Source organism: Zeus faber, assembly GCF_960531495.2.
Source record: "Zeus faber genome assembly, chromosome: 16".
Lineage (NCBI taxonomy): Eukaryota > Metazoa > Chordata > Actinopteri > Zeiformes > Zeidae > Zeus > Zeus faber.
In genome coordinates, this window is record NC_137202.1 from 5,886,084 (window position 1) to 5,901,004 (window position 14,921).

At 42.6% G+C, this 14,921-nt stretch overlaps 1 protein-coding gene across 2 annotated transcripts; it reads right to left on the bottom strand.

Annotated features, from left to right (window-relative positions):
• On the bottom strand, positions 1-5,425 carry cuedc2 (CUE domain containing 2). 2 transcript variants are annotated; one of them, XM_080016676.1, is made up of 9 exons: positions 5,398-5,425; positions 4,431-4,517; positions 4,115-4,258; positions 3,826-3,887; positions 3,496-3,620; positions 2,395-2,562; positions 2,217-2,281; positions 1,714-1,774; positions 1-176 (listed from the first exon to the last, which is right to left on the bottom strand). In XM_080016676.1, the coding sequence occupies exons 2-9, from the start codon at positions 4,502-4,504 to the stop codon at positions 30-32; spliced, it is 846 nt and encodes a 281-aa protein (XP_079872802.1). In that variant the 5' UTR covers positions 4,505-4,517; positions 5,398-5,425; the 3' UTR covers positions 1-29. The 2 variants fall into 2 exon arrangements, with proteins under 2 accessions (XP_079872802.1, XP_079872803.1); XM_080016677.1 differs by lacking the exon at positions 5,398-5,425 and having other exon boundaries at positions 4,115-4,223; positions 4,431-4,454.
• Positions 5,426-14,921: the final 9,496 nt, after the last annotated feature.

Below are 14,921 nucleotides of genomic sequence, written 5' to 3' on the forward strand. Positions count from 1 at the left end.
TAGCTGCTCTGCGGTCGCGGCGCTCGTCATCAATGGAATCTGTATTTACGCGCGGGTTTCAGGCTGACGTATGTCTTCTTCATGTCGTCCGCCTCATCCTTCTTCACCAGCTGGTAGCGCTCCCCTTTTGTGGTCACCACCTGGTTGCCGTGGTAACGAACTAGCTTCTTCGGGGCCTGTGGAGTTGATATTTTATTTAACGTAATGATTGCCTGTCCCCCACCCTCCAACAGTCCCGGGTTTTTTCTTTCCCACTGGTGACAAATGCTGGATGTTTCCGGGTTTTTGGTGCAGTGGGAAAAGGGGTATTGGGTGCGTATTACGGTTTCGGAGGTTCCCGAATCGGCGTTCTGTGATTATATGCGGGGAGGTTTGAGTGGACCGAGGGACTCTCTCCTACCCCGGATTCTTTCTTTATATCGCTCCTCTTTTGTGGGGGATGGGGGCAGCACCGGGCTCGGGTTGGGGTTGGGAAGGAGTGCGAGTTCCAGTTCAAATTGGCGTTTTAGGAAGACCCGCCGCTTCAGCTCTGGGGGGCCTCATCCCCGCTGCGTGCTGCCGAGCGGAGGAAGCACCGGCGCTCCTGCTGTATGATTGGCTGTTAGTGTCACATGGTTGAAGTGACGTATTTACAAAGGTAGTTGAACTTACTTTTAGTAGTGACTTTTTTCCTTGGATTACATTTTCAATAAGTTACCTTTACATGAAATACGAAAAACATTACCATATCACGGCTTCTATTTTTCCGGCACCTCGCTGGATCTTCAACACATCACAAAGTCGTACATTTGAGTGGATTCGACTCGACGTGGTCATGAGTTTTTGTGTTCGTTTTTTTCCGTATTTTTCATGAATCCGGCAAAGTAATGGGGACCAAAGAGTTAAAATATCAATCAAACAGATCCACAGACATCTACCAGGTGAGAAGGCACATAAATAAACACGTAAACACATAGTTTGTAATCTCTAACCACTACAGAGTGATGGAGTCTACGCCATACACGGTGCCAATGTACATTCTGAATCAGAACCTGTACATTTATAGTAAATAGTATGATGACATCATAAAGTGTCTTACTCTAAATCTCATCTCATTCATTAGTGACATGTCGGTCAAGCACGACACCTGATACTTGGAGTCAAAGTTGATTGGTTTTTCACTCATTTCTGCTCCGTATGTGGATTGATTTGGATGAAACTTAAACCACGAGATGTTTTAGACGACACCTCAACCGTGTTCGTAGCTTATGTCATTGTTGTGTTCCTGATACTTTTAGCTGGGTTGGACATATTTTGGCGATAAATGCATTGGACCGTGTCTGATTTTGTTCAAATTTGGTGGTTCTTCACTCATTTGGCTACGTACGTGGACCCATTTGGATGAAACTTAAACCACGAGGTGTTTGACATACCGGTTCAAACAAGACGTAACCGTGTTCATAGCTTCTGTCGTTCTTCTGTTTCAAATAGTTTTAGATTAAAATATTCTGAGAACAATATCATTAGGGCTGGACCCCTAATAATGATGATAATGATAATAACAGAGTGATCAAACTTTTCTTGCTTGTTCTTCTTGATGGCTTTCCCAGCAAAGACTGGTGAGTAGTTGGTCGACTAATATTGACAAGTTTACTTATTGTTCTTTTGGACAAGAACCTTCAGCCATCATCTCATCGTGATATCACCACATGGAATGACTGAGCAGGGACTTACATCTTTCGGGGCAACAGGCCGGTGTGTTTTCTTGTCTTCTTCCCTGTCGACCAACATGTACCTGAGAGGAGAGAAAAAAAAAACTTCAATAAAAACACATCTGATGGAAGTATGGACCTTTCTGCAAAGAAGTTGAAGGACCATCACCAAATTCATGTTGAGCTTACTTACAAGTCAGGACACACATTTGACATGATTTTTTGTCAAAGAAGGTGCTTAGTTCTGCAGTATTTCATATTTGTTAAAGCAATATCACCGCTCTCCCACCTTCACAAATGGAATTAACAAATACAAAATAAGAACATAAGTAACTGACAAAAATGTGTTACTATGGTTAACAGTGTTGCCAGGAGATAATTTGAAACAAGGTTTCTCATTGATCGTTCAAATTATATTATTTAATATATTAAAATACATCTAAAACTGTGAGCTATCATCAGGAAAATGGTCACGGGTGTAATGTAAAATGTGTGAGCAGACTAGTAAAATCAAACGGAACTTACTTTTCCAGGATGCTCTCTTTCATCTTCTGGTCAGCGACTGGGGACACACTCTTCCCGTGGTTCACCTGAGACCACAACACAGACTGGTTGGTTGGTTGACGGCCGTTTGTAATGCTCCTAGCAAACATCTAGCAAAGTAAAACAAATAATAAAAAATAAATAAAAATAACCAACTGACATTGAGGGGAGTGGGGCTGAGCTGGATGTCTTCTTCTATGATGAGACGCACGGCCTCCTCCATGTCTCCCTTGGCGATGGACAGAGCGCTGCGAGCCTCTGACAAGCTGCATTTGGGGAACATCTCCAGCAGGTGCTGCTCCTGGACCTCCCACTCAGACATCGGAACCTGTATGAAAACACACGTTGGCTGTGGAATTCCTGGAAGGGGGGTGGGGCTCCTCCTTTTGTGACCCCCCACCTTCAAGAGGTTTTCTGTGAGTTTCTGCTTTGCCAGGTTGGGGGTTAAGACTAAGAGGATGCTGTTGATTTCTATGTGAAGCCTGTGAAGCCTTTTGAGGCTGGACTGTGATTAAGGGCTATACGAATAAACTTCACCTGACTTGAATACCGATGTGTCAAACCAATATTAACAGTAATAAGGGAGAAAAACACAATGTTTCAAGTTCCAAGAGGTTATTTGTCACAGACAGTTTGATATGAAGTTAAAGTGGTAATCCATCAGATTGCATTGTGTTGGGTGGGTTTCATTACAAGTCCAAGAATTCAGTCCGAAATGGCAACATTTTTGTTCAACATCTGGATTTACTCAAATAGAATTTTATTTTTTTTTTTTCACCAAAGTTTGTCTTCTTATGCTATGTTTCAGATTTTTTCCCCCGTTGTTTTCTCTTTGTTTGTTGTCCCTAGGTCACTTGAGGTTGGTTGGTGGTGAATATATTTTCATCCCAGGGTGCTGTTCTTTTTTTGTGAATGTTCATTCATAACACTTTACTGACCACAACTAGCTACGCTCCTTTATCTAATTCGCCACGGCTGCATTTCACTTTTTGCTTGTGCCCAATCTTGGCATTCCTCCCTGGAAAGGTGGACCCCGCCACCAATAGTGAAAAGAGTATATAGAGGAACACATGCATAACAGAGACACATTGACTGGCTGTCTCTTAAAAAGTGGCAGCTTAAATAAATAAATAAAAAGAAAGGTTAAAGGATTTTTTTGATACAAATAATCTCATGGATTACCGCTTTAACATGAGGATTTCCAAAAGGTTTAAATGTACAGGGGGGGAAAAAAAATCGGTTGTGGAATTGAAATGGTTACCTTAGCTGTGGCGCCCTCTGTCTGTGTGTTAAGGCAGTGCGTCTCTCTCCTGGGTAACGCTTCAGTAGACAAGGCCATGAGTTTGAAAGCAACTTCATCCGTCCCTGCCTGAGGCATGCTATTTTCTGCAATAAAAAAAAAAAGAGCAGGCACACAAATTAACACACATAAACTGCAGCAGAGATCTGGGCTAGAATCGTCTTTGATGAATGAATTAACTTTTTTTTTTTTTTATCCGGTATCATGGGATCCGGGGCTTTTAAAAAGGAGCTTTAATTTGACACTTTATGATTTTACAAAACGAGGCCAATATGGCCATCAAAGTGTTACCTGAACTGCGGGCCGTGGCTAGTTTTGAAGCCAAGTTGAACATCATTTCGCAAACTTTGACACTGGGGAAAAAAAACAACAAATGTGATACAAACAGTCTGACCCTCAACAAACATGGTTGTCTGGTATAATATACCAGACATACAGGAAAAATCTATAAGGCCGAGATGCACAGTAAATATTACGAAACAATATTGAATATCATGATAGGATTGAGGTGTATTTGAGGACATACATCACATTAATATATAATTTACAGATAGGATATGTTTATCTTTTGTTTTGTTACCTGTCAATATCAGCAAAACCAGGTATATAGGCCTCGAGCATTTCAGCAAAAACCTCGACATCAAAATTCTCTTCCACGCTCTCCTGGGAGCCAAGGTCCTCCAGGACGCCTGTGATGTAGGAGAGGAGAACTTCATCCAGCGTGCTGGAACAGACGGCGAGAAGAACGCGTTACCGGAAACGTGTGACTACGAGTGAGTATGTAAAGAACCCCGCATGCACAATACCATACTTCTGCAAACGGGCGAGGTTGATAATGTGGAACATGACAAATAAATCCGTCCCGATTTATGGTTGTAGATGATTCGATGGCACACCTGAGATCTGCATCAGGGATGAAGGTCTCGATGAACTCTCGGAGTGCGTCGTGGATGATTTTGTGGAGGTCCATGATGTTCTCCTTGCTGCTCCCATACAGAGGAAACTAATTACAATGCTGCCCACAAACGACACGGTTTAATAGCTGGGAGAGAGGGAGGGAGTGGTGGAGTCACAACCAACCCCCAAAATACAGCTGCCTGCATAGACCAAATAGGGAAGGGCCACAGGGCACTGGGTTGCCTCTTATGCAAATATCGAAAGAAAGTGACATTCAAACATGTTGCACCGTCCAAGCTCCCAGCTGAGTGCTGCTGGTTCCTAGTTGGACCTTCTCATCGATGTTCCTAACTGTCGGTTCGAAACGTTGGCAAATCAATAACACAGCAATATAAATAAACGGGTGTATGGTTCAAAACGTTTAGAAAACGGAAACCAATTCGTTTAATTTTAGCGGGTGACGTCGACGCGGCAGTGGTGATATAAGTCACCCTGGCGCACACAGTCCATGTATATATGTGGTATTTTATATGTGAATTGAAAGCTTGCGCAATCTTTTTTTTTTTGGGGGGGGGGGGGGGGGGGGGCAGTTTCTCTATGTTCTATTGTAAATGCCAATCGTTTTGACGCGTGCTGCTTGAACGCCGCAATTTACATCCATCCGTCAGTTTGACAAGCACTAGCATTTAGCATCGTAGCCCTGCCACCAGCATCGATGCTGCTGCTGCTGCTGCAACAACAACAACAACAAACAACAACATGTCGCACCGTCCACCTTTCGACCACCGCTGTATTGTGATGGGAGCTTGTCCTGCACCTGGAGGAAACCTTCCTGACGCCGACCGTAGTGTCCCGCTCTTGCGCGGGGAAAAACCGCCAGCGACGAGCTCGGCGTCGGGAGAAGTTACCGGTGCGACTCTAATTCGGCTGCGAGATTGCACCGCCCGTTCCGACGAGGAAACTCACCGCGGAGGCGAACCCGAGGTTTTAAACGGACGCGTTTTCCAGCGGCTTAGCGGTTCAGTCGGAGGTGGAGGGGGGGGGGGGTCCTCGGTCAACTACGGAAGCCGCTCGGGCTCAGAAAGCAGCACGCTTCAAAACATTAAAACGTCACTTCCGGTGAATGCACGCCCTCGCGTTCTTGCCGCCACCCGGAAAAAAAACAAAAACAAACATATATACATAAATAAAACTTTATTCCACCTTAGACTTAATTATTGTGATCAGCCCAGTTTCTTTAAAGTAATGGAATTGACTCCCTGACCCAATGCATTTAATGACTCATCTCTGCCTGTCCAGGCCTCCTGATTTCCCTCTCTCATGTTTGTCATTCTCAGAGAACCTATGGCAGTAAAACATGACACGCGCCACCGACTCCTCTATTTGACGGCGCTCACAGAATCCCGGGGGATGTTTGTTTATTAAGGGCAGTGTTTTATTACGTCTGGCATGGCCTGCCCTCAGCCTTGTTACCGTGTGCTCCTCCTCCTTTGCTTCTGCTTTTAGCTGTGCGGCCACTCTTTGGTAACGTTTCTTGATAGTATTCCTTTTGCTTCGGATTTACTGAGTGAAATGTCCATGATCTCCTCTTGTTTCAGTGCCTTTTTTTGCTAAAGCATCCACAATCTCATTGCCCTTTATCCCTCTATGAGCTGGTACCCACATAAATATGATCACAATGTTAATATTTTAATATTTGTACAGAGGTTCAAAAATTAAGTTAAAGTGTTACCAGAAGACAATTGGATTAAACAAAGCGCAGCATATTAAACATCATAAATATACATACTCCTGAGGACAACTGGCACCCACCAGAGTAAGTTCTACAAAATAAAAACCCAATAACATCACTGTCAGAATTTATTTTGTATACAAACACTGAACACCTGAATTATAATTATTGGTAACAATAACAATAAGCAATTACATAATACAAGGAGTGTGTATTTATTGTGTATTGTGTATTTTGAAATAGTTTGTGTTTTTGGGTTCCCTTCCAGATGCCTCAAAGATTTGTTACAATTATAACAAAAATATGTACCCCGCTACACACAATTCATTTTATTATACATCCTCTACAATTGAAGTCAGTTAAACCACTTACCTTAGTTTATATATTTAAAGGTTTATAAAATACATTATTATGGTGAAAACAGTTTTCTGTTGATTTACAAACTGCCATAAAAGGATTATGTTCCAAAAGATTGATTAATAATCGCGATCGCAAAAATTTACTGAAATGAAACCCCCCACAGCCGCAAACGACGCCCGATCATAGAATTACACTGTAACCAGGCCGGAACAATGTACTTCTGCAGTCACAAAATACACTGGAACAGAGAGCCAAAGCACACTCGTCCAATGAACTTTAACGAAGGGCCGACTACCCTGGTGTACCAATCTTTTTGTGTTCCCTTCCAGATGTCTCATAGAAGCCCAAATTCCAAGGCAGCAAAGAAACGATGGACAGAACATGCTGCTTTAGAGGTCAGCCACTCTCATCTTAAAAATAAAAAGACTAAAATACTTTCTGAAACCTTTGAATAAAACTCTGGACAAAATCTGGAAAAAAAACTGCAAAATAAGGACTGCAAAAAACTTGTCCTTTGTTATTGGACTTCTGTGCTAGTCATGGATTGGCCATAGCGAACACCATGTTCGAGCATTGGGTGGCTCACAAGTGTACGTGGTACCAGACCACCTTAGGTCAAAGATCGATGATCGACTTTGTTGTCGTGTCATGAGATCTGAGGCCGTAAGTCTTGGACACTCGGGTGAAGAGAGGAGCAGAGCTGTCAACTGATCACCACCTAGTGGTGAGTTGGATCAGATGGTGGGGGAGGCTGCCGGACAGACCTGGTAAATCCATACGTGTAGTGAGGGTGAACTGGGAACGCCTGGTTGGATGGATGTATTGAAGGTAAAGATCCACGGTGGTTCACTCCTGTAATGTGGTTTTATGTTTGTGTTTTCTGGTAATGCGGTTGTGTTTTCCGTTGTTAACAATTAATGTGAACAATGTCAACAAAACTTAATTCGGTCCAGGAAAACTGAAACAGCAGTGGCCTCTTCCTGTCATAGTTATGGCAGTAAATGAGGGAGAGAAGGAGAGGGATGTAACCAGGAGGGTGTTTGGGGTGTGTTCAAAGGAGGTGCTGGTGGTGTGTGTGTGTGTGTGTGTGTGTGTGTGTGTGTGTGTGTGTGTGTGTGTGTGTGTGTGTGTGTGTGTGTGTGTGTGTGTGTGTGTGTGTGTGTGTGTGTGTGTGTGTGTGTGTGCGCGTGCGATGTGTGTATGCGCGTGCGATGTGTGTGTGCGCGTGCGATGTGTGTGCGCGCGTGCGATGTGTGTGCGTGCGTGCGTGCGTGCCCCCCCAGCCCTGACAGAAGCCGGAAGCCCGTGGAGCAACACCCACGCCCGGCCCGGAGGAGCATAAACCAGTCCCAGAGAGTGCGAGGAGACCCTGCACCCCTGAGGCGCACACATACAACTCACCCCCATGTGCAGGCACAAGACGTAGCCGTGGCTGCGGACGGCAGGTACGGATGCCAGATCCATTGCCCACAGACCGACACCCTGCCTGAACCGCCTGCCCCACAGGTGAGCCGGCAGGGCCCCATGCTCACCAGCGCCCCACGCAAGGTTGAGGCCCGCCCCATCGCAACTGGCCAGACTAGCCCTCCACAGTGGGTTGCATTGCATTTCAAGATTCAAGATTCAAAAGGTTTATTTGTCACATAAATATACATACGATCATACATATATTTTCAGTGAAACGTCATTGCAATGCACCCAGAGATTATGCACAATAGTTACTGAACTGAACACAATATCTAACTTAATTACTACCTAACTAACCAAACGAACTGATTCCTAAAACGTAATTGTGATGTGGGAATGGGATGGTTTGAGCAGCCAAACCTGACCTGGATGTAGGTGATTGGGTCAGGGTGGCTGCATACCAATTGCTCGATGGTTGGGCTAACGAGCAACAGGTTAAAACCCCCATCTTCACACACACTCAGGATAGGAGCCCTGTCATGACATGTTCCATCTGCTCCTGGCTAATTCTACCTAGCCTCCTCTCCACAATAAACTGATGTCTACAACCCATTGTCGTCTGTGTCTCTGTGCCGGAAGGCCCAGGAAACGCCACTTTGGTGGCGTGTGGTCGGAAAAACTGCCACAGTAAATAGAATAATATAAAATAAGACTCAAAAAGGTAATACTGAATGGGGGTACAAAATATAAATAAAGGGAATAGACGTATGTATATGGGATAGGCTATTTTGTATGTACAGATATGTGCAATAAAGTGGCATGTGAATAAAGAGAGGTAGTGTGTGTGGAGATGTACAGTACAGTATTCACAGTACGGCACAGCAATACAGTAATAGCGTTTTATAAATGCTGCGCATGGGTTGTCATATTAGTGAAGATGTTTTCATGATATGCTTGTGTTTTGTCTATTTGTGTTTTCTTAAATTGCAGTGCGTTGAGCTCTCAGGGTGACGGTAGAAAACCCACCCACAGCCACAATCACCACCCGACCATAGAGTTACACTGTAACCAGACTGGAACAAATGAAATTCTGCAGTCACAAAACAAGCAACAGAGAGCCGAAACACACTCGTCCATTGAACTTTAACTCAGGGCTAACTACCCTGGACCCCGCGTATTGCTGCTTGCAGCTATATTTATTATATGTTTATTATTAGCGGGCCAGTCCCGAAGGGGCAAAGTGGCAGGTATTATTTTATTAATATTAACCTTTATTATGTTTGAAAAAAAATTCATTTAAGTATTACCAGAAGATAACTGGATTAAACAAAGTGCAGTGTATTAAACGTTATAAATGTTTACGCTTCTGAAGACAATCGGCACACACCAGAATAAGTTCTACAAAATAAAAAAAACAATAACATCACTGTCAGAATTTACATGTATTGTTCAGTCATCCACCATAGTGGTCTCTGTGGTCTACCAGGTTATTTGCTATTTCCCAGTTTATCAGCGGTTCTTGCTTCTTTCAAATATACCAAATTGTTTATTTTGACAGACCAAACATTTTGCCAATGTCTATTATCCGATGTTTTAATCATTAATATACTTGATGCAACTGTGCCCTACTCTTATTGACTCTTTATTTGCTTTACATTCATGTTGAAGGCAGCAGAGAGGACTTTGAAATTGATTCATAAAAAGCACAAATTGGTGCATAGAGGACCCCGAGACTCCCACTTGATTTGTGTCCCCCGGGCATAGGGCCCCTGGCAAAGTGCCCCTTATTTTTCCACATTGAAGGTGGCAACCCTACCCCCCTGGACCCCGCATATTTCTGCCTGTGGCTATATTCATTATTTTTTGGTGACTGTGTTAATAACACAGGCATGTTATTCTGACCTCACTTTCGTTATTTGCTCAAACTTAATTTTCCCTTTAATCTAACAACTGTAAAACCCCTTTAGATTTAACAATTTCCCCCATCAGCCTGCATTCAAGCAGTGTGAGAAGCTGCAGTAGAGTGGTTAGCTTCTCAACAGTCAAGTGTTTCGCAAGGTTGTACTGTGAAAAATTATAACGATGGAAACCAATAGGCCTGAAGGAACTATATATATATTTTCAAATTACAATTGACAATTGCCCTGTCTACTTTTCAAACTTTTTATGAATGCAACATTTCACTAGAGGCTGTGCTTTTAAACTGTATACAAGCAATTGAAATAAAATTAAATAAATTAAATACAATAAAAAAAATTATGATAATAGTAAAATGTTCTGCTCTGGGAAACCCAATGAAAACAAAATCCTTGTTTTCGTATGACTGTTATTTTAAAACCCTGAATTTAAAACACAGGTATTGTATTATTGTAGCTGTCTGTCCTCCTTCAGTAGCCTCGTTCCTCAGGTAGAACACTGTCACTTATCTCACATCTGCAGCCAGATCCATGACTGAGGTGTTATCTGAGGCAACATCAATGATGTCATTAGATCCTACTGAGTTACCTCGGCCCGTGCTCTATTATAACAGCTGTGTACATGTAAATTTTTAATAAGACGCTCAATTGTTTCCTGACAGTATCTCTCCCGCCGCAGTCGTTCATCAAGTCTGTGCAGGAAAACTGGGACACGCTATAGCCTCCTGATAAAATAAGTCAGAACCCTTCTAAACTTGGCTGAACTCTTTTTCAACTCTGAATACATGGAGCAGGAGGGGCAAAGGAATCCACAACAGTATAGGGCGGGAGGGCTACATCTGCACTTCACTTTTCTGCGTTGTGTCCAACATTCTCCTCCATCCTTTACTCAGAGAAACACCTGCGTTTATTGGCCTATCGTGGCCATGGACGTATTTTACAAGGATATATTGAAGGGTGGGGAAAGTAATTGCGTTTGTTGAGGAAAATGGTTAAATGTTTGTTGTGTTTGAAATGCAGTGCATGTCCTAAATACAAAATACCATTGTATTAATTTAAGCCCTGACCGCTGCATAGATATTTCTATTTATTGTTTCTTGTACATTATTATATACCTTCATAGGCCTGGGAACAGTCATTTACGAATAGTCTGTTATCACTGAAAAATTGTTTTTTTTTTAAATCAAATTTCGTATTAGATAGACAACCAGTTACCAGTCTGCTGCTGAGACACTATATTATAGCTCATGGGCTCCGAACCCTTTTTTCTTTAAATATTATACGGAAAAACGGATATATTTAAAGAAAAACACCCTCATTCACCAATTACTGTATCTACTGTATGTTATAATAATAATAATAATAATAATAATAATAATAATAATAAAAAGTAAAAAAATATATATATGAGACTAACATTTTAACTGCGGATTCCCGGAAATACCTTGGAGGGCCCAGATAAGGGACCACGGACCTCAGTTTGGGAATCCCTGCGTTCGCTCGCACCGACCGACGGCGGCGGCACGCGTTTGCGACGCAACTCGGTGACGTCATCGTCCGCGCCGCGGGACGTACACGTACACGTGCGCTAGATGGCGGCATTGAGATGCTGCCGACGCTGCTGCCCAATGCCGCCTCTCCAACCCGCGGAACAGGCAGTGTAACAAAGACCGGATCCCCAAAACCTGTCTCCCAGGTCCTTTACCTGATCGAATAACACTGTCGTTGTACCATTTTTGCCTTCCTAAAATCAACCGTTGTGCAATGAAGCTGCGCATTTCCAATGTGACCCGCCGCAGGCCAAGCGGAAACGCGCCGCTGCGATATATTTGGAGCGCACCAACCCAAGTAAACGCGTTGGAGTTCAGGTAGAATATCATACGATTTAAAATAGACTGAAGCAGTTATTCAGGGCATAACCATTTTTTTTTTTTTCTCCCTCTGGTCAGGATTCACACCCCGATCCAATTTTCTGCTTCTCTTCTTTGCACAAAGATAGTTCAAAATGTTGTGAAATGGTGAAGGGATCTGGTGGCGGGATGTGGCCTCCGGTAGGTAGGACCCACATTATTTTAATTTTGAAATTCGTGCATAATAACTACGTGTTAAAATCTAAATGTGCAGCCTTCTTCAGGCCTCAGAGGGAAAGTGACTGTTCAGCCTAATCCTCAATAAGTGAATCAACCTGGATTTAAAATTCATATCCTGACCTGATATAGCCTCTAACTTTATACGGAAACAGATATTCAGTAACATTCAGGGTTGTTGTATTAAAACCCAAAAAGAAGACATGGCTGGTGCATTATCTAATTCATATTACACATAATGGAGAGCATTATGAAGCAGGGATAAATATGGAATTGATTGCATTTTTATGCTTCAAAGAATTCAAACAATTTTCGCGGCGCAATTAATCATAGTTATGACCAGAAAGAAATATTCACATAGTAAGAACCGCACGAATTAGAAACATAACTCAACATTAGACATTTTGTTTATTATTATTTAAACTGGAGATTCACAATGTGGTGCTCTTCCCAGTGACATGGCAAATAACTGGCCAAACTTATGTTTGCAGATGTGACTAACTTTAAGAATATATTTAGTTTGACGTCAACATTTTCTCTCAATGTCTGGTGATTGTTGATTTTTTTTCTTGAATGTCAGGAAGCACAGAAGATGTATTTGGGATGGACACATTCAATAGTCTCTAGGTTATGTCTATGACCTCTAAAGTGATTTAAATATCTCAGCTCCTGCGTGTTGCAGTACGCTCTGTGGCACGGTGACTCTGTGGCCAGTGCTGCTGCCTCACACCAAGAAGGTCCTGGGTTCGACCCGCGGCCCTCCCAGGTCCTTCCTGCGCGGAGTTTGCACGTTCTCCCCCCTTGTCTGAGCGGGTTTCCTCCAGGTGCTCTGGTTTCCTCCCACCATCAAAGGACGCGTATGTTCGGGGTTAATCCTCCCGTCGGTGCCCCGGGCGCTGCACCGCGGCTGCCCACTGCGCCCCGGTATCAGACGGTTGAAGTGCAGAGGACACATTTCATTCCCCATGTATGCTGAGGTATGACAATGAAGAACCTTACCGAATGTCATGCAACCATGTCGAGTCAGGACACATAATGTGCATATTGTACTGACTGCACACATTTCCATTTTCACCCAGACAATGGGGGATGGGGGATGTCTGAGCCAAAGGGGGGGGGAGAAAAGATCATTTAAGCATTCTCATCAGTCACCAAATGCTGTGTGAATGAGCTACTGCCAAATTAATTACCTTTTACTCAACTTTTAGACAATAATATTCAGAACTATCTGTCGGAACAGCGCTGTAATTATTCTATTAATGTTCGATGTGCGGTGCAGCCACAGTGACTTTGCGTCGAGATACCCATTATATTTTCATACAGACTGTGTTTGCGTGTACAATAGAAAGGCAAATACTTATTAAAAACATTCAATTGAATTACCTGTGCAGCAAAGATGGAATCGGCACATTGCGTGGTCCTCGCACACGGGGAAAGGGAGTATTTTTGTTCAGAGATTTAAATACTTGACTTATCTGTTCTAAAACAGCACAAAAGGTGCATTTAAAAGGTGAAGTCATGCGCAGTCACTGGGGGTTTAATTCATTAAAACTTCTACAATGTCTCCCTCACAATCACAAGTTATAGTTTTGATCAAACCTTTGATCAGAGACTTTGAACTGAAGTTATACCATTTATCCTGTCTCACCTTGTACATTTAATTTAGGGTGTATTGTAACTCAAAGCATTATTCTGTATTGCATTAACCAAGATTTGAATATAATGGGAAAATAAAGTTTCATTATAAAGTTTATTTATACATGTCAAATTTAATTTGTTAGATTTTATAATTGGAATATATTTCTGTTTTTTTCCAACATTGGAATGTAAAACAAATATTCTCCATGTTTTGGGGATTTAAAAAGATGTTGTTTTTTTTTACAACTGCTGCCACCGGTGTGATTTGGGCCGAGCAGTCTAAGCTGGATCAAGCTTTGTGTCCGAGGGGCGAGGCTGATCTGACCCGGATCCGGGCCACCTGTGTGGGCCCGCTGCTCCGTCTGCCTCCTGGTCCGGCTCCAGGACACGGACGCCCGGCAGCTTGGTCCCCTCCCCGCCTTCTCTCAGCCTCTCTGGCCAGCCAAGGGCTACGCCGGGGTACAGGACCCCAGGATCACTGGAAAACCCTCAAATCGAGTCACACCATCCTAAAAACAAATGGCAGTGAAAAGGTCTAGAGCAGTTACTTAGTACTGTTGCAACATAGGTGATTCATAGACATTTGAATGAATCATGCCATTGAGAATGGCCACCAATGCGTTTTTACTTTGTTAAAAGTGAGAAAAAGAACTCATTTACATATAATAAATGTGTACAGTAAGTGGGGAGACTAAATAGGCGATATACCACTCTATCTAATCAAATCACACTATCCTAAAAAATGGCAGTCAAAAGGTCTTAATCCAGATGCTGTTATGCTATTGAAACACAGTCAATTCTTAGACATTTGACTGAATTGTGGCATAAAAAACAGCCACCAAAGTGTTTGTGCTTTGTTAAAAGTGAGAAAAAAATGTTGATAAAAGATATACACCGCTCCGGCTGCAAGAAAGAAAATCGAATTAAATCACGCTATCCTAAAGATGGCATTGAAACGGTCTAATGCACATACTGTCGAGCTATTGAATTGTACATCAATACAATACAGTCAATTCTTATTTTATTGAATCGTGGTATAAAAATGGTTACTGATGTGTTTGTGCTTTGTTAAATAAAATACATTAATATGCACCACTCTGGCTGCAAGAAAATCAAATAAAGTCACTATCCTAAATACATGGCAGAGAAAAGGTCTGTGAATGTACTTATTTAGTACTGTTGCATTATTGCAATAATCAGAGTAATTCTTTAACATTTGACTGGATGGTGGCAGAAAAAAATGGCCACCAATGTATTAGTACTCTGTCAAAAGTGATAAGAAAAATGACCATGAGTCGGGGAGAATCAGTATATGACATCAATATACAGCGCACGACTCTCTCTCTCGCG